The sequence below is a fragment of the Pelobates fuscus genome, chromosome 6 (assembly GCF_036172605.1).
Source record: "Pelobates fuscus isolate aPelFus1 chromosome 6, aPelFus1.pri, whole genome shotgun sequence".
NCBI lineage: Eukaryota > Metazoa > Chordata > Amphibia > Anura > Pelobatidae > Pelobates > Pelobates fuscus.
Genome location: NC_086322.1, coordinates 61,540,371 through 61,561,503, shown reverse-complemented (window position 1 = coordinate 61,561,503; position 21,133 = coordinate 61,540,371). Strand labels below are relative to the sequence as shown.

At 38.9% G+C, this 21,133-nt stretch overlaps 1 protein-coding gene across 4 annotated transcripts in view; it reads right to left on the bottom strand.

Moving 5' to 3' along the window:
* OTOP1 (otopetrin 1) overlaps window positions 1-21,133 on the bottom strand; it is a 51,869-nt gene that overhangs the window by 3,929 nt on the left and 26,807 nt on the right. For all 4 annotated transcript variants that reach the window (XR_010091241.1, XM_063457780.1, XM_063457782.1 and 1 more), the window contains exons 3-4: window positions 17,217-17,275; window positions 817-947 (exon numbers count right to left, since the gene is read on the bottom strand). Coding sequence is in view for 3 of the 4 variants with exons in the window: in XM_063457780.1 (XP_063313850.1) it covers window positions 817-947; window positions 17,217-17,275 (190 nt within the window). In the remaining variant the exon portion in view is untranslated. The remainder of the gene's footprint in view (window positions 1-816; window positions 948-17,216; window positions 17,276-21,133) is intronic.

Genomic DNA, 21,133 nt, shown 5'->3' with positions numbered 1-21,133 from the left:
ACCTATTTTGCTAGGATAAGTTTGAAAAAGTGAGACTGTTCCAGCAAAGTTGTCTTGTATATGTATATACCTACAGCAGGGCTCGAGTCCTGCAGGAACGCGTGAGAACGGCGTTCCTGCACTTTTTTTAGCGCAGGAACACCGTTCCCGTTTGTGGTCATGCAGGCACTCAGGGGGCAGCAAAAAAATGCCGCCCCCCAAATGCCCCTGTGTTCCCCCTGTCATGGGGGGCCCAAGATGTGGCCTAATGGCCACCTGAAGGACCCCCCCCCGGCCGGCTCTTGTCTCGCTGTCAGAGTTTGCTGATACTGGGAGGCGGAATATGATGTCATTTCCGGCTCCCGGCATCAGCAGACAGCCCGCGCAGCGAGAGGGAGCAGAGAGAACACAGCTCCCTCGCCGCGTCTGACAGCGAGACAAGAGCCGGCCGCACTGAAGCCCCACTGGACCCCAGTGAGTTCCCACACTTTATTCCCCAGGACTTGACCCCTGACCTACAGGGTTCGCCAAAGCATGGGGCCAAGACGTGGTCCCAGTTCACCCTGTTCAATGGGCAGGCTGCATGTCTGCCATGTTACATCTTTCCTTGTCGACAAAGTTATATCAGACAGGGCACAGCATAGCAGAACCGCAGTGCTGCAGGATGGCGATTGGAAGAACAATTTGAGCACAAAGTGTTGTTATGTCCTATTTTATGAATTTCCCGTACATAATGTGTTTAAAAATACTGCACATTACTTTCCCTGAAACCAAACAAAAATCTGGCGTTCACTTTTTGGGTTGTTTTATAGTGCAATAATTCAGCAAATTCCTTACCCATCGTTATGTTTGGAAAACCTAGAGTAATCAATCTCTCTTTATGTTCATTCAGCTGATGCTTTGATTCAGTTAGTATTCCATTAGCCCAGAGGAGGAGGTTGGTGAACACAGCATGGATCAAGCCAAATCTAGAACATAAAACATATGAAGTCAGTTACGGAATGGAAAATGCGCAGAGATATAAAATGATTGATATTTCAGCAACATTCAAAGACACAATACAAAACAAGTAAGGAAGATACAAACCAAACTGTAATAGCTGCATTAATTTAAAAAAAAATTCTGAATTTATTTATGTTCATGGAATATAAACAGTGCGGTATTGCAACATAAATACTTATTATTTTATTATTTATATAGCGCCATCAGATTCCGTAGGGCTGTACAATGGTATAAACCCCATTCATTCTTCATCCACTCTACTGTTCAATAACAATAAACAAATAATAAGTTGAAGTCAATTTAACCTTTGACATTATTAATTACAGAGAAAATTATAATATATTTAATTATAATTCGGGTAGGTAAAGGAGTTCAATATATAAGCTATTTCAGAAAAGGTGATACTTTTATTCTGATCCAAAACAGAAATTTTTATATCACCTTTTCTATTTAACTATTTTGTTTTATGCTCAGGGTGTATAATTACATTTGATTTATAAGATATTAGTCCACATTCCATATATTTTTTTATGTATTGAAATCTTACTTGACTTTCTATAGAAACCTTCCTCCATCTGTTGGTGAAATCTAATCTGGTTATTTATTATTGGCCATATTCGTGTCATTGGGTTTTTTCCAATTTCCGGCTAATGTAAGTTTATTTGCCATAAAAATATGAATAATTAATATTTTTTGTTCATAATTGCACTTTTTTTTTTTTTTTTTAAATGCATAATTGCAATTTGGGAAATCCAAATGAAATAAGAATGTCTGGGGTAATAGTACTGCCTGTTGTAATCCTAATTCAAAAAATATATTAGAGATCTTTCTTTTTATTTCTTCTAATTTCTCACATTTCCACCACATATGATATAATGTACCTATTTCTTTAGAGCATCTCCAGCATTTATCTGATTACCTATTTTTACATTTTTAATTCTATATAGAATGATATACCGTAGGCTGTGATTGATTTTCCTTATCTCAATAATTCTCTCTCTCCATGTTTCCAGTGTTAACAATTTGTTTATGTCGCTTTCCCATTTTTTTATGGAATTGGGTTTATCTATGACCATTAGGTCCTAACCATATGTGTTACTTTAGAAATGTGTCTGTTTTTATCATGTTTATTAATTAGATTTTCAAATTCTGGGTGTTCTTTGATATCTAACGCATTTAATAAGTGTCTTATTTTAACATAATTGAACAGTTCTTGATTGGGTAATCCAAATTGAATTTGAATATTTATAAATGATTCCATTTTCCCCAAGGGAGCAATTTGAGTTATATTTTGTATATACCTTTCTGTCCATTTCGATAAGTCTATGTCAACAATATAGAATTAAATAACTTCAATTGGTGCAGAGGGGATTAATTCATTACAAATGCCCAATTTCTTTTTAAATAATTTGAGAGTGGTAATAGTTTTATTTACAATTTTATTTGATAATGACATTTTTTTTATAATGTTCAGAACCGATCCAAGCTAATTTAAATAGAGTATTACTTTTTGTTTCCAAATGTTTCCAGCTAGGATCAGGATTAATAAAAATTATCCCATTTTAAAAAATGAGTAAGCATAGTACAATCATGTAATTCCATTATATCAGGAAGATTTGTTTCACATGTATTCACTCTTTTAGTTAGTGTATTGTATGAAACTCTAGGTATTTTATTCCCCCAAATAAATTTCATAAACATTTTTTTAAATTGATTAAGTGTTGAACGTCTTACTCTTATGGGTATGGATCTAAATAAATAAATACATTTTGGTATTACTTATGCTGAGATCGTATTTATACGTCCCATCCAAGAGATCTCTAACCCTTTTTTTTGACAATTTTCTTTAAATAATTATAATAATTTCTTATAATTATCTTCTACAATTTTATCTATATTTGATATAATTAGAATTCCTAGATATTCTGTCTTATCATTATACAAATTCCATGTAAAACTTTCTTCTAGATACCTTAAGTTCTAAGAATTTATATTGAAAGTTAATATTTGTGTTTTATTCATATTTAATTTTTTTAATTCATACTTTTTTTTAATTCATACTTAATACATTTAAAATTTAATCTATTGCATTTGAGAGAGTTAGAATGACATATTCCGCATGTAGAGTAATTTTATGATGTTCTAAATGAATCTGCAGCCCTTCAATTTTGTCATTTTCTCTAATTGTCACTGCTAGAGGTTTCATAACTAATACATAAAGGAGTGGCGCCAGAGGACAGCCTTGTCTGGTACCATTCAGAATGTTAAACCAATAAGATACCATACCAGGAAAAATAACTCTAGCTTGTGGGTTTGTACATAGTGACATTGCACTCTCTTTAAAAAAACCTGTCAGGCCAAAGTTCTTCATCACCAAACCCAGAAATGTCCAGTTCACCCCGTCAAATGTTTTCTCTGCGTCTAATGCTATAAAGACTGATTGTATTTTTTTGTATTTTTAGATAATTCATTATATTTAAGATTTTACGGAGAGTTGTAGTCAATGGAGTATATTCAAAGCTTGGGCTTGTCACCAGTGGGGTACCTCAGAGATCTGTACTTGGACCCATTCTCTTTAATATTTTTATTAGTGATATTGCAGAAGGTCTTGATGGTAAGGTGTGTCTTTTTGCGGATGATACTAAGATATGTAACAGGGTTGATGTTCAAGGAGGGATAAGCCAAATGGAAAATGATTTAGGTAAACTAGAAAAATGGTCAGAGTTGTGGCAACTGACATTTAATGTGGATAAATGCAAGATAATGCATCTTGGACGTAAAAACCCAAGGGCAGAGTACAGAATATTTGATAGAGTCCTAACCTCAACATCTGAGGAAAGGGATTTAGGGGTGATTATTTCTGATGACTTAAAGGTAGGCAGACAATGTAATAGAGCAGCAGGAAATGCTAGCAGAATGCTGGGTTGTATAGGGAGAGGTATTAGCAGTAGAAAGAGGGAAGTGCTCATGCCATTGTACAGAACACTGGTGAGACCTCACTTGGAGTACTGTACACAGTACTGGAGACCCTATCTTCAGAAGGATATTGATACCTTAGAGAGAGTTCAAAGAAGGGCTACTAAACTGGTTCATGGATTGCAGGATAAAACTTACCAGGAAAGGTTAAAGGATCTTAACATGTATAGCTTGGAGGAAAGACGAGACAGGGGGGATATGATAGAAACATTTAAATACATAAAGGGAATCAACACAGTAAAGGAGGAGACTATATTTAAACGAAGAAAAACTACCACAACAAGAGGACATAGTCTTAAATTAGAGGGACAAAGGTTTAAAAATAATATCAGGAAGTATTACTTTACTGAGAGGGTAGTGGATGCATGGAATAGCCTTCCAGCTGAAGTGGTAGAGGTTAACACAGTAAAGGAGTTTAAGCATGCGTGGGATAGGCATAAGGCTATCCTAACTATAAGATAAGGCCAGGGACTAATGAAAGTATTTAGAAAACTGGGCAGACTAGATGGGCCGAATGGTTCTTATCTGCCGTCACATTCTATGTTTCTATGTTTCTATGTTTCTATGTGTAGGAGGGGGCTGGCAGTGAGCGTTTACTTACCTTTCCTGCAGCTCCTGTCAGCTCCCTCCTCCTCCGCGCCGGTCGGTCAGCTCCCCTGTCAGCTCCCAGTGTAAGTCTCGCAAGAGCCACGGGGTCAGGGCGTTGCCACGGGTTACCGTGGCAACGCTCCGCGCGGCCGGCTCTCTGCCAGCCCCCTCCTACAGCCCATCCACTGGACCACCAGGCAGTGAGAGCCCCCCTCCCTGCCATGTATCAAGCAGGGAGGGGGGACGAAAAAAATAAATACAAATATAAATAATAAAATATTAATAATAATAAAAAAAATTATAAACTTAAAAAAAATATTAATATAACAAAAAATTTATATTAAAATTATAATAATTAAAAAATAATAAGAAAAATGCCCACCCCCCACCAAGGCTCTGCATCACACTCTGCATCACACACACACACTGCACTCATACACACACTGCATTCATACACACACACACTGCATTCATACACACACTGCACTCATACACACACACTGTATTCATACACACACACTGCATTCATACACACACTGCACTCATACACACTGCATTCATACACACACACTGCATTCATACACACACTGCACTCATACACACACTGCATTTATACACACACTGCATTCATACACATACTGAACTCATACACACACTGCATTCATACACACACACACTGCATTCATAAACATACACACTGCATTCATACACATACACACTGCATTCATACACACACTGCATTCATACACACACACTGCATTCATTTTATACACACACTGTAAATAAATATTCAATTAATATAATTTTTTTAGGATCTAATTTTATTTAGAAATGTACCAGTAGTTGCTGCATTTCCCACCCTATTCTTATACTCAAGTAAATAAGTTTTCCCAGTTTTTTTTAGGGGTAAAATTAGGGGCTTAGGCTTATATTCGGGTCGGCTTATACTCGAATATATATAGGGTATTTGGTTTGATTTGGGGTAATTTACATTTCTTAAGAAACTCTTTGATTATATTTTCACTTATTACTTCCTTATTTCCAATTCCTAAATTGTATAGTGAATAGTAATAGGGCCTGAATGCCTCTCAGATCTGTTTAGGAGATAAAGGTATTTTATCTCCTATTTTTATTTTGCATTTCCGATTGCTTTTCTTTTTAAATTTTACTTGGAGAGAAGTTTATCAATCCTGTTACTATTCAAATACCAATTTTGTTTGAGGAACATAAAATTTCTATCTACATTTTCTTGAAGTTTGATTTTAATTACATTTTGAATTTGTAATATAATTTCAAGAGTATTTGAATTTGGATTTTCTTTATTTATTTTCTCTTGTTTAGTTAATGATATGTAAAGATTTGAAAAAGATTCTCGGCGTTTCTTTTTTACATAAGATCCGAGTTTTATAAATAAAACATTTGGATGATCCCCAAAAAGAAAAAATTGAGGTCTCTCCATTATCGTCAATTTCGACAAACTCCTCAGCTTGCTTTTTCACCCTATCTATATCCTGTCCAGGAGAGCATAATGATTAATTTAGTCTCCATGTTGTTTGAGGGGAATATTCTCTATTGTTCTCAATTTTTAAACATATGGGTGCATGATCAGACCATGTTATTGATCCGATCCTTGAGGAAGAACATTTATATAACGTTTGTTGTTTAGTAACGAATAGATCTCTTCTTGAGTATGAACAGTGTACCTTTGAAAAAAATGTATAGTCTTGTTCTTGGGGGTGTAATACTCTCCAGATGTCATATAGAGAGTTTTTTGAAAAAAGATCCTGAAGTAGACTTGCAGCGTGTTTAGATTGAGAATCTATTCTTGCACTAGATGGTAATTTTTTATCTAATCTGACGTCAGGAACGCAGTTCAAATCACCTCCTAGAATTAAAGTACCTTGAGTTATTTGATCCATTCTGTTCATTAGTTTTTCAAGAAGTTTTTCAAGAGACTGATTAGGGCAATATATGTTTACTAATATATATAACATAGCATTGATTTTGCAAATCAGAATAATGTATCTACCTGTATTGTCCATTTTCTCAAGGATCGGCTAAAATTGTACTTTATTAGAAATTATAATAGCTATCCCTTGCTTTTTTTCCCCATTAGAAATATTGGCTTGATAAATATGTGGATAATGAGAGAATTTCCATAATTTCTCGGTTGTATCATTCCAGTGAGTCTCCTGGACATATACTACATCTATTTGATTTTGGAATAAAGTATGGTGTAATTGGCCTCTTTTATATGGAGTATTCATTCCCTGAGCACTTATTGAGATAAAATTAAGCGTAATTTCTTTTTATTTTAATGTTTAGAACTTCTCGTCCCTGCACTACTTCTTCATATCTTTGTACCAGTTCTCTCTGAAAATTTTTAATAGCAAAAAACTTAAAATATCCTCCAACGTATAAAACATTAATTTGACATTCATACATTGAAATAACACCATGTGTAATCAGAAATTAGATCTATACTTTTGGGGATTTTTATATGATTTTTATCATTTTTAAATTGAATTTCCAATAAGTCTCTTCTTCCTTTTCCCTTCCTTTTTTTGCCCTATCATCTCTCTCCCTTCCCTCAGTAGTCTCACATTTATTCCACATTAAACTTATATATTAGGACTGTGGAGGGAGAGGGAGAAAGGGGAGAGGGGGATGCAAGAGAGAGAGGAAAAATAAATAAATAAATAGATAAAATGTAAAAAGTATTTGAAGAATTGTCTCTGTTAGATTTCTGTAAAGAGATTCAATTTGATCACTTTGTTCCTTTGCTTGTACAGGATCAAGAAAATTATGTAATCTTTCTTAGTGTTTTATTATTAGTCTGGTTGGGAATCCCCATTCATAACTTATCTTCTTTCTTTCTTAGAAGTCATGTTGTGTCATGGAACCGCCTTCTTGCTGCTAAGGTAGCTGCTGAGATGTCTGAGAAAAAAATGCATATCTTTAAATTTTTCATGTTGAAGTGGATTTTTTCTGATATGTTTCATGATTGTGTATTTCATATGATAATTTGCAAATCTTACTATAGTATCTCTTGGAGCTGATAATTCTTACAGCTTCCTTAATCTGTGATATCTCTCTAGGGGATGTGCCCCATACGAGGATAAATCTGTTATTGTAGAAAAAAGCTCTATTAAATACGTTTCAATTTTAGAAGAAGATTTTCAGTTCGAATTTCCATAAAGTCACTTGGTCCACAAAGATCCGCTTGGTGTGATAATTTCTGAGTTATAAAAGATACTTAATTTTTTAATTCCAATGTGTTAGAATTTAAATCATTTTTGTATATAGATTGTCCATCATTAGTAATAAGGATTCATGGGAAAGAGGTGGATTGAGTGTTTGCTCTTCATCATGTGATATTTCAGAGTACCCTAATTGATCTTTGTTAGGTTCTAATGATTTTCTTTGAAATATTTTAGGTTTCGTAAGTTTTATTGGGATAGGAATAGGAATAAGGATTTTTTTTCTTTTTTAAGAGCCATTTGTGATTTTTCCCTCTTTATTTCGTTTTTCTTCTTTTATTTTCCCCCCCTTTTTTTCACCCTTCCTTCTTCTCTCTCTTTCCTCTTCTCTCTCTTTCCGCTTTTTCCCCTTTGTTCTTCCTTTTTTCCTTCTTTCCAACCTTTCCACTTCTTCTCTTCTTCCCTTCTCTTTGATTTCTATCTCTTTTTTCTTTCCCTTTTTTCTATAAATCCTTTTATATTGTATTCCTCTTGCTTTTCCTCTCTTTTCTTCTCTTTTCCTAGTTTCTTTTCAATTTATTTTTATGGCAGAATATTACTTAGACAACTCAATTAATAAGATATGCAGTCAGAGAAATTGCATTTTATACAGAAAAAGCATAATTTAGACTCTCTTTACTTTTATCCCGTTATCCCCCATTTTCTTTTCCTTAATCTTTCTTTTTACCTCCTCCCTTTCCCAGATCTTAATGCTCCAAAGGAGCTACTCACAGTACTTGTGTAATTTTCTATGAAGCACTTTAATCAGCGCCGCCATTCACAATCTCCTGCTTTCCTCGGGCTAGACTCCTCTCTGCATTTACCACACTCGCAGCAAAAGGTAATTCTCTGACTTGTGGCACTTGCTTCTCCTCGCGTCTACGACTGTGCTTCACTGCCTCATGGCAAACGCTTCTCCTCACGTCATCCACTGTGCTGCACTGCCTCGTGGGAAACGCTTCTCACTGCATCCTCCATCGTGCCTCACGCCACTTGAACGGAGATAATCAGCAGGGCTACGATGAAGATTTGTGGGTTCTTGGGTATTTGGAGTTCTGGAGGGGAGGAGGTGTGTAGGTTAGGAAGAACTAGTTTTGTTCAAGACGGGGGTAAGGAGGGAAACTCAGTAGCTTGCTCGAAGTTACTTAGAGTTGAAACAGGTTAGCTGCCATCGAAAGCTGGGCTCTGTCAGGATCGGGACAGGGATCCAACACACAGAGTACAAACAGGTACAGGGTACGTATACCGGACCTTAGAATGGCCGGACTAACGTAAGAGTAGTAAAGAATGGTCTAGAGACAAGCCGAGGTCGAGGGAACGAGAGAGCAGGTAAACGAGAGACAAGCCGAGTCAAAGGGTAATAGAGGTAAACGAGGTAGAACAGACAAGCCGGGTCAAAACCAAAGAAACTAACAGAATACAAGAGCACTGAGTGACTAGACAAGCTAGAACCACGACAGGGCAATGAACAAACGTAGAAAGCCCTCTTTTATACCCTGATTCTAAACAGGTAATCACGCCCCCGACGAATCCTCATTCGTGCTTGGGGCTTGATTGACAGATCGGGTTGGGTTGTCGTCATGACGTCGGCTACTGAACGCCGCGTCATAAAAGGAAGTGGATCCCTCGCGGCCGGCGTGTAAACGACCGAGGGAACCGCGAGGAACGAGTGATTCAACCCTTTTGCGAGGAAGAACGTCCAAGTGTCTCACCTCCACAGAGGTAGAGACAGCAGGTACCCTGACAGTACCCCCCCCCCCTCAGAAACGCCCACCGGGCAGAAGGAACCGGGACGAGATGGAAAACGGAAGTGAAAAGCCCTGCGGAGGCGAGGCGCATGCACATCCTCCTGAGGTATCCAAGACCTCTCCTCAGGACCATATCCCTTCCAATCAACCAGATATTGGACTTCCCCCGGGAGATACGAGAATCGATGATGGAATTGATTTCATACTCCTCTTGTCCCTCAACCTGAACAGGGAGAGGAGAGGATGCAGTGGAGGAAAACTTGTTACAAATTAGGGGTTTTAACAAGGAAACATGAAAGGAGTTAGGAATGCGTAAGGCAGATGGAAGAGCCAGACGATACGCAACTGGGTTAATTCGAGTCAGGACCCTGTAAGGTCCAATGTAACGAGGAGCGAATTTCATAGAAGGAACCTTCAAGCGAATGTTTTTGGTACTCAACCATACCCTGTCCCCTGGAACAAAGACTGGAGCCGCCCTTCTATGTTTATCAGCGTGTTTCTTGAACAACATGGAATTATGCAGAAGAATTTGTCGAGTCTGATCCCACAACTTCCTCAGATTGGCAACATGAACATCAACCGACGGTACTCCTTGGGAAGGAGAAACCGAGGGAAGAATGGAGGGATGAAAGCCATAATTCCTGAAAAAGGGGCTAGAACGAGTAGAATCACAAACGAGATTGTTGTGTGCGAACTCTGCCCAAGGAATCAGACCAACCCAATCGTCCTGGTGTTCGGAAACGAAACAACGCAAATATTGCTCGATCTTTTGATTAGTGCGTTCAGCAGCTCCGCTAGACTGGGGATGATAGGCAGAAGAGAAATTCAATTTGATACCCATTTGAGAGCAGAATGACTTCCAAAAACGGGAAACAAATTGGGAACCTCTATCAGAAACAATTTCGGAAGGTATCCTATGTAAACGAAATATCTCTTTAGCGAATATCTCAGCCAATTCAGGAGAAGATGGAAGTTTAGGTAAGGGCACGAAATAAGCCATCTTAGTAAACCTGTCAACCACCGTGAGAATCACAGTCTGTTTTTTAGAAACAGGTAAATCGACAATGAAATCCATAGCCAAACAGGTCCATGGTTTCTCGGGAATTTCCAAGGGATGCAAAAGCCCACATGGAAGTTTCTGGGGTCGTTTGGTCTTCATACAGACCTCACATGCTTCGACGAAATCCCTAATATCTTTACGTAAGGTGGGCCACCAGAAATCCTTGGCTATTAAGGAGCATGTCTTACGAATGCCAGGATGCCCAGCCACCTTACTATTGTGAAAGCATTGTAAGAGTTCTAGTTGGAGTTCTGCAGGAACAAAATGCCGTGACTCAGGACTCTGTCTAGGAGCCAGATGTTGTAGCTTCATAATCTCGGCAAGCAACGGAGAATGAATCCTGAGGCTAGTGTTGGCGATAATATTGCACTTGGGAACTATAGAAGAGAAAACCGTCTCAGATATAGTAGAAGGTTCATGTTGGCGAGACAAAGCATCGGCCTTAGAGTTCTTAGAACCAGGTCTATAAGTGAGCACGTAATTGAAATGGGTGAGGAACAAGGACCAACGAGCTTGTCTGGCGGATAAGCGCTTGGCCTCCCCAATATAAGACAAGTTCTTGTGATCCGTCAGAATAGTAACAGGATGCAAGGTCCCCTCCAATAAATGTCTCCACTCCTTTAAGGCCATGATAACAGCTAGTAGTTCCCTGTCACCAATATCATATCTGCTTTCAGTCCCAGATAGTTTCTTGGAAAAGAAACCACATGGATGTAATGGTTTATCCACGCCTAACCTTTGAGACAAGATGGCACCTATACCTGTCTCTGAGGCGTCTACCTCGAGTAGGAAAGGTAAAGTTGTATCGGGGTGAACTAAAATTGGTGCAGAAGCAAAAAGTTCCTTAAGTGTCTTGAAGGCAACGAGAGCTTCAGTAGACCAAGTCTTAGTGTCAGCCCCCTGTCTGGTCATATTGGTAATAGGAGCAATAATGGAAGAGTATCCTTTAATGAAGCGCCTGTAATAATTGGAGAATCCAATAAACCTCTGAATGGCCTTGAGACCCCTAGGTAATGGCCAATCTAAAATAGACTGGAGTTTATCCGGATCCATTTTAAAGCCTTCCCCAGAAATCACGTAACCAAGAAAGTTTATCTGAGATTGATCAAAACTACATTTCTCCAATTTGCAATACAATCCATGTTGTAGGAGTTTGCGCAATACCCTTCTGACTTGTCTGTGGTGGGTCTCAATTTCTCTAGAGTGTATCAGTATATCATCTAAATATACAATAACACAATCCTGTTGAAATTCCCTAAGAACTTCATTGATCAGATCCTGAAATACTGCCGGTGCATTACAGAGCCCAAAAGGCATTACTGTGTACTCATAGTGCCCATATCGAGTATTGAACGCTGTTTTCCACTCGTCTCCCTGCTGAATTCTCACCAAGTTATACGCCCCTCTGAGATCTAACTTGGTGAAAATCTTGGAACCCTTTAAACGATCAAAGAGCTCAGTAATCAGGGGAATTGGGTATGCATTTCTGATAGTTATTTTATTCAAACCTCGGTAATCAATGCAAGGCCTTAACGTGCCATCCTTTTTATTCACAAAAAAAAAACCGGCCCCGGCAGGCAAGGATGATCTCCTAATGAATCCCTTGTCTAGATTCTCACGGATATATTCCTCTAAGACTAAGTTCTCTTTAGTGGAGGCATAGTACCAGGTAGGAGATTAATCTTGCAATCAAAGGACCTGTGAGGAGGTAAAGTATCAGCATTCTTCTTGTCAAAGACTGCCTTTAAATCTATGTATCGAGACGGTATTTGTAAGTCTGTAGACTGGGTGGAGTTAACCGGTGTATTACCTACGCAAAGTGGTGAGACTTTCTGTAAACACCTGTCCTGGCAACCCTGACCCCATGAAGTTATCTCCCCTAGCTCCCAGTCAATAATAGGGTTATGTTTCTTTAACCATGGATACCCCAGAACTATAGGAACAGAAGGGGAAGAGATAAGCATAAGGGATATATCCTCCTCGTGTAAGATACCAACAGTCAAAATAACAGGTATAGTCTCATGAGAAATCACAGGTTCAGATAATGGTCTACCATCTATGGCCTCAACGGCCAAGGGAGTATCTCTTAGCTGAGATGGGATAGAGTGTTTAGAAACAAAAACTTGGTCGATAAAGCTCTCAGCAGCTCCGGAGTCTATCAATGCCATAGTCTTTATTACTCCCTTCTCCCATGCTAAAGAGACCGGTAGTAGAAGCCTGTGATCTTTATAATTGTGTATAGAGGACAAAATAGAAACACCCAAGGCCTGTCCTCTAGAGAAACTTAGGTGCGAGCGTTTCCCGGACGATTAGGACAATTTAGGCGAAGGTGCCCTCTTACTCCACAATACATACACAATCCCTCCCTTCTTCTGTACTGTCTCTCCTCTTCTGAGAGGCGAGTATTGCCTATTTGCATAGGTTCAGAAAAAACTGGGATAGTGGTTTGAGGACTTTGAAATAAAGGCGCTAGTTTAAAGGAAGGTCTACGAATATTATCACGAGTGTTCTGTCTCTCTCTTAAACGTTCGTCAATACGAGAAATAAAAGAAATTAAATCTTCCAGATTTTCAGGGAGCTCTCTAGTAGCCACCTCGTCTAGGATTACATCAGATAATCCGTTTACAAATACGTCTATATAGGCCTGTTCATTCCACTTAACTTCTGCCGCCAAAGACCTGAACTCTAGTGCATAATCCACAAGGGTTTGGTTATCTTGTCTAAGGCGCAAAAGTAATCTAGCTGCATTGACCTTTCTACCTGGAGGGTCAAAAGTTCTTCTAAAAGCAGCGACAAAGGCATTATAATTATAGACTAACGGATTCTCATTCTCCCACAGAGGATTGGCCCATCTCAGAGCCTTATCAATGAGGAGTGTGATAATGAATCCAACCTTTGCCCTATCTGTAGGATTAGAGCGAGGTTGTAATTCAAAATGAATACCAATTTGGTTTAAGAAACCACGGCACTTCTCCGGAGAACCACCATAACGTACAGGAGGTGTAATACGGGAAGAAGCACCTACAGTGTCTACTTCTAGACCTGAACTTACAGGAGAGATGGACGTAGCTCGCATCTCCTCCGGTGAATTACTAGATCGAGATAATAAAGCTTGAAGCGCTAGAGCCATCTGGTCCATTCTGTGATCCATGGCTTCAAATCTAGAATCGGAAGGGCCAACCTGAGTGTTTGTACCTGCAGGATCCATGGCCCTGTCGTAATGTCAGGATCGGGACAGGGATCCAACACGCAGAGTACAAACAGGTACAGGGTACGTATACCGGACCTTAGAATGGCCGGACTAACGTAAGAGTAGTAAAGAATGGTCTAGAGACAAGCCGAGGTCGAGGGAACGAGAGAGCAGGTAAACGAGAGACAAGCTGAGTCAAAGGGTAATAGAGGTAAACGAGGTAGAACAGACAAGCCGGGTCAAAACCAAAGAAACTAACAGAATACAAGAGCACTGAGTGACTAGACAAGCTAGAACCACGACAGGGCAATGAACAAACGTAGAAAGCCCTCTTTTATACCCTGATTCTAAACAGGTAATCACGCCCCCGACGAATCCTCATTCGTGCTTGGGGCTTGATTGACAGATCGGGTTGGGTTGTCGTCATGACGTCGGCTACTGAACGCCGCGTCATAAAAGGAAGTGGATCCCTCGCGGCCGGCGTGTAAACGACCGAGGGAACCGCGAGGAACGAGTGATTCAACCCTTTTGCGAGGAAGAACGTCCAAGAGACAGCAGGTACCCTGACAGGCTCGACCACAGCGTCTGCGCGCGCGCTCCTTAAGTCATCATGCTCCTAATCGACTTCATAATTTATGTCTTGATTTTAAACTTTTTTTTAGTAACTAGTAATTTTAAAAGGGACTAAAGAAAACAATTATTTTTTTTTATATATTAATGTATTTTTTGGCTGTTCAAGATAAAAAAAAACATTCTATGGGTGAACACAAATGAAACATGCAGCACACATATATGAGGTGCATGTTATTAGGAGTGTCTTGTCAACTAAGGTCACTGTTAAATAATTCATTTGTTTACAACAAAACAGCAAAATAAAAACCTTGAATGGTTTAATAAGGAAAGTGTGCAACAGCTAATGGGACAACATTTAAATAACATTATGGTTATAATAGTTTTCCTTTAAACAGTGCATCTTGTAATAAAAGGAACTACTCAAAGTCCGTCTCTGCTGCAGATTTTCAATGTAAAGGATATTTTTAATGGGGTCACCAGGCACTTATCTGCCAATCCTGTCTCTATTTTAATTTACTATACATTTATCTGGGATCACTAAAACCTCAAATGTATCTCATAAAAGCTCCCGAGGTTGTTAAATGCCACTTTGGATATTCATTTTTCACCTTTTATTCTGAGGCCCAGGAATCAGTATTGTATTCCTCTCTCGTCTTCCTGGGTGACAGTCCTTCATCTATCATTAGGGGTCATATTCTTATTTGAAGATACCATCAATACCATTTAACAATGAAGGCTTCCCTAAAGCACTTCCAGCTACACTTGTTTTGAACTATAGTTTCAAGCGGAAGTAAGTGCTTCTAATAGAAGATGTGGTATTTGATATGCATGTGCCATGTGTCCCTATGCTTTGAGAAGCATTGATGGCAGACTGCAAGGATTGCCGAGCATGTGCTTTGAGCCCCTGTGCTTCTCAGTTGAGAAGTATCTGAGTGAACATAAATTATCAGTAAAGACAACTTCACTAGAAGCAGATCAAAACTGTAGTAAGGAGTTTCAAGTTTACTTGATTTGTTACTCTTGCAATGCCCATATGTGGGTATTGATAGAGGCATAACTAGAAACCTGCTAACTAGAAACCGGGGCCCTGGTGTGAAAATTGCCCTCGGTCTCTCACCCCCCCCCCCCCCAATACGTCTGAAGTGACGGACCCGGTAGCAGCTGCGACCCCTGCGACCTCGGTAGTTCCGCCACTGGGTATGCAGGGTGGTTATCTGCACACAAATAATAACCCTCCAATTATTCATTCATTTATTATTAATTTATTCTAGTTATTCATGTTTATTCCATTGATTTTGGTAGAAAAAGGATTGGGAGTACCACCAAATTGCTAATTCATCAATTCAACATCACAAATCATCCACTATCCATGATGAATAGACAGTTCAAATATTATAAAAACATATCGTGTGAAGGAATACCCCATTACTTGTATTCGGCACCTTTCATTTATGGATATTCATTTATTTTGTTCGTACCCACCTGGTTCGGTTCCCGAACGAGGACCAACACAGAATCTCATTAGAACGTGGAACACTAAATATCCAGTATGAAAACTGTGAAGGAAACAATTAATAGAATGCTCCACTGGGTGCCTGCCATTTCGTGAAACCAGACGCACATGGTCGACAGAATGGATAGTGGCCATTTTGTCATCCAAATGCAGGCCAGCAGGACTTGGTCGTCAAGTGCCTGGAACTGATTTCGGCCAGGCACTCCCGCGAACGCCAGTGAAAATAGACCTGCTGTCTGTTCAAGTTCCCGACCACCTATACGAACGGCGTTCGGGAGATATGTACTACCGAATGAGGGGAGCATTCTACACTCAAAAGATTTACTATGAACTATGTGGTTTTCATGGAAAAACCCAATGAACGGAGACCGGCCCTTGCCACAATTTCCTCGAACTATTTTGGGCTTCGACCTTGGGGCAGGCCGGTCAAAACTTTCCAGCGATGGCAATTCAAAACTACTGAACCGATCTGAGTGATTTTTGGATATGATGTTCACTCAGATCAGGGCAATCCGGGGATGTGACTTTTGGGGGTACTTTTGGGGTGTTTGAAAATTGTTATGTTTTTCTGTACCTGGAGATAATTGAGTTTGTACAGTTCCTGATTCAATTATCTCACAGACACAGAGAAGGAGTTTTGTACATGTATAAATTCTGTGACTGTGCTTGCATTAAACAGTTCTACTCCCAGCATTAAGCCTCGGCTCGTGTGGGGGGTATATGCGATACTGGCAATATTTTACTTCAGGGTTATTGGAGCGGTTATATCTGAGGAAAAGGGAATCCGTGGCGGCGATATATTGGCGGTCCACCACAATACCCTATGTCAAGTTGAGAAATGAATCGGCTGAAATGTTTCAATGATTCCTAAATTAATATTTTCAGTATCAATACGTAAACTATTAGGCACATGCTGAGGTGGCACAGAATCTACAGTATATATTTAAGAATTTATATAGGATGCTAAAACACAATTGAGGATGTTTTATCAAGTATCCATAAATAATATGCTCCATTTATTTATTACTTTTTTTGCTGGGAATGATCAATTATTATGTTTTTTTCCACAGTTTTTTACTTTTGTAGCTTTTCCATAATTTTTTCTTTTATGTTATTTTTTCATGGAGAAAAATTTAATTTTTCTCTTTCATCAGTTTTATTGTGGCATAGAAAACAAAGTGGAATACTCACAGAATAGTTGCACAGTATTCTTCGTTAGAGTGACACTTTTCTGACTACTTTTTAAACACTTTCAAAATTAGAACAGATTTTTGAACCACCAGAAGAAGACACTTTTCAACCCACTTTTGTAAATCTCCCCTACTATTTTCAATTCAGACATATTTACCTTTCAAGAGTTTTAAAGGACTGGATGATATCCTTGGCATGGAACCATAAGAAGTAAACCTAAAATAAAGTAGAACAAATTAAATTAAAAAATAAATAAATAGATAAATCATTGCATGATGAAATCATGACACAATTATAAAAAACAATTATTGAAATAATTAACTTATGATGTTTACATTTGGTTGTTTCACACATCGCCCGATGAAAGGTATGCTACAAAACAAACATATTCATGTGGATTTGTTAGAGCCTATCACATTAGAAATTGGCATTGCAGAAAAGGTATGTGAAAAAGTTAATTTATTTACTGGCTTAATTTAATAAACTGGCTTAATTTAAGAAATCATTGCTATATGTTATATACTGAATTGCGTTTAGTGATGCTGAAAGTAAAATTAAGCTGTGTAAGTGAATACATACTGGGGTTTGTAAGACCCCAGCATGTAAGTAGAGACAATCATTTCTCACTCACTTAAAGAGAATGTGAATTCTCTCAAAAACAAATAAATAATTACATTTATAATAAAAACCAGGCTGGGGCCTGGCAAATGAGCTTTCAGATGGAGAGTAATATGTTAATATGAGGGCCAGAGTGTGCTCTAAACTATCTCTATGTTTTATTAGGGCCAGGAAATGGCCAGCCTCTGGCCCTGTATATGTCCGCTGGCCCTGTAAATATAAACAGGACCAGCAGATACCCAATCTACAGGCCCATACATGGATTAATTATTTGCATAAAGCAAGACGTGTCCTTCATGACTGTTTATGTTTTGTGACTTGGGGAGATTTGATATTTTCATTTAAATGCATTAGGTTAACGTGTATTTTTTGGACATTTTTTATAATGATGGTAATGAATGAAGATATTTAATCATTATATTGACAGGAAATGATAACTTTTTTTTACAAGCAATTTGCAATTTTATTAAAATATTTAGGCCGGGGGCATGTGCTGGCTTCAGAGGTAAGCAGTTGAATGCTGTGAGTGCTGCGCAATGACCTGGCATATAGCAACGAATTCCGCCGCATTCACCGAGCACAGGTACTCTCCCTCTATCTGCCAACTGAGGAAAAGCAGAGATGGCCTCGAATAGGCAATTTAAACCCTGCAATGGACCCCAAGCTTGCCCGAGTGTCAAAAAAGATAAAGACCGCAGCATGGGCATCTTGCCTGTCACATGCTGCGGCTTTTATCTTTTTTGACACTCGGGCAAGCCCGGGGTCAGCTGTGACCTGGTGCTTTCACCCCCCTCCAGCACGATATCTAAATTGGAACTGCTGAGCTCTTCTCAAATAGCACCCAGCCTTCACATCAATGATGAGAGCAATGTTACAGAGCTGTGCTCTACACACTGCAGGCTGATGTTAAGGCCATAACGGCGTCTTTCCATAAAGAAATCCGAGGCTTACGAGATAGGACTGACTACTTGCTGGAGAAGACAGAAGGCCTATGCTCAGCACACAATGAGCTGGTGGAAAGGCTTCAGGCCCTGAAGAGGTAGCACAATGTTCTACTGGCAAACGTGGCGGATATGAAGGAATGTCCATGCCGCAACAACCTGAGCGTGCGGGGAATACCTGAGGAGATAAAAATACCTTAGCTACTTAAAGGCCCTCTTTTTGGTTATACTTCCCAACAAAAGTGGGGATGAGTGGCCCTTTGATAGGGTGCATTGCCTACCCAATACCCCTAAAGTACCCATCGGTAGAGACTGGGCATTCACTTTATACTAAAAGTATGCAGATAAGGAGGACCAAATGCTTTTCTTAGTGGGGTTGCTCAACACTTTCTTCTTTTGGATAAACAGCAAAAACATATATGTGGAAGGGTTGAACTTGATGGACACAAGTCTCTTTTCAGCTATGTAACTATGTAACTCAATAAATGAAGATTATGACCATTTATGCTCCAAACTCACAACAATTAAAATTCCTGAGAATTTTTTTGCATTTGCATAACAGAGTTATCCATTTGTAAATGAGACAAGGTGGGCACACTCGACTAAACGACAAAATAGCCCCAGGAAAAGGCTAATACAATATACATTGGGTGCTCACCCACATAAGGCTCTATCCCCTGAAGAACCCAAAAAACATAACAATGTGAATAGAGTAAGGAGCACAACCATAAATCTTTATATATATGAAAACACTTTATTACATGGGTATATACTCTAGGTCTGTCTCTTTAAATATTATCCACAGAAATACAAAGTCATGCTATTATAAAGTATTTACCAAAAAAGCATATGTATTAAGACACATATAAACACGCAATGCGTGGTATATAAATGAAAGAAATATCATGCAAACAGACCACTATAATACTTAGTATAAACAAAACCCAGACATATAAAAAATGCAAAAAACCATACCAAGAACAGTGAGAAGTAGGGACAGAGTCAATCAAAGAACCCCCAACGTTTCGGCTGAAAAGCCTTTGTCAAGGAAGCATCCCTTTGCTCCATTACATTTTTCACAAGGACTCAATTTTCTTCCTATCCATCTCTACAGAGAGACTGTAAAGATGGATAGCAGACCTTATCCCTTCCACCCATCTTAACTTGGAATCTTCTTGCAATATTGTTCCATATGGGCATGTGCATTGAACTCGGGAATTTATAGGTTATTAAGAGATTCACAAAGAATGCCCTACTGGGCAATTACAGATAGATTCTGATGTATAAAATGTAGAATTAAAAATGTTTTGCTGTTTGGGTTTTTTTTAACAACCCTAACGTGACAAGAAAATGGTCCAGTGTTAGACCATTTTCTATGTTGTGTTACTGTGGCTGGTTTACGTGGAACCAGGTCCATGCACTCTTGTCTAGAGTGAGTGCTTCTTCCTCCTTTCTCTGTATGCAATTAGCAAAGTGACAGCTTTTCTTTATATTAATCATAATATAAATAACAAAATGCAATGATTTTAAGATTTTATGCATGCATCATCATCAAGGTTAACAAACATACTAGTTATCAAAAATGTCAGGTGAAGTTTATAGATGGTGGGTCACTAGAGTTTAATCCTGGAACTGGACTCTGTCTCCTGACTAGTTGGCCCATTTAAATCCATGTTCCCAACCTGACTCAATGAAAGGTCAAGGTCAACACCATAAACCTATACACATAGATACACAAATTTGGAAAATAATCACCATTTTAAAGAAGTTCTCCCCCCAGCTGTCTCTTATTGGATGACTTCACAATTCCTAAAACTCAGCTTTTCCAAGTCCAATCTCATTCTGTTTCCTCCCTCTAAGACTGCATCTGTACCTGTTTCACAGACAGCACTATCATAACCTCTACCAACAAGCACGTTGTCTTGGAGTGCTCTTTGACTCTGACCTTTTCCTTACATAAAATCAATCAACAAATCCCGTCACTTTCACCTTAAGAACATTTGTCGACCCTTTCTCATTCAGGAAGTTATCAAAATGCTTGTCCATGCTTTCATTGTTTCCCACCTTGTTTATTGTAACCCTCTACGTATTGGCTTGAAAAGTGCTCAGATTGTCTCTCTACACTCCACTTCTGCCAGACGTATCTACCTTATGCCCTAACACTCTCAAACCTCACCCCTCTGTAAATCTCTACAGTAGCTTCCTGGCTCATTTAGGAATCAGTTTAAAGTCCTCATGCTTACCTACAAAGCTCTCCATAAGTGTGCCCCCGCTTATATCTCCCTTCCTCATTAGCAGATATATTCCAGCATGGCCTCTTCACTCCGCCAACAATGTTACTATCCCGTTCTCATACCAGCACCCCAGACTCTTGCCAGCTGGACCTCTCCATGCTTGCCCCTTCCTTATGGGATGCCCTCCTGTCATGCCCATCCAGCATGATTCCTTGTTTCACTGTTGAAATATTGTTAATAAAAATGATGTGTATGGTGTATAAATTAAATGGTTACTCATT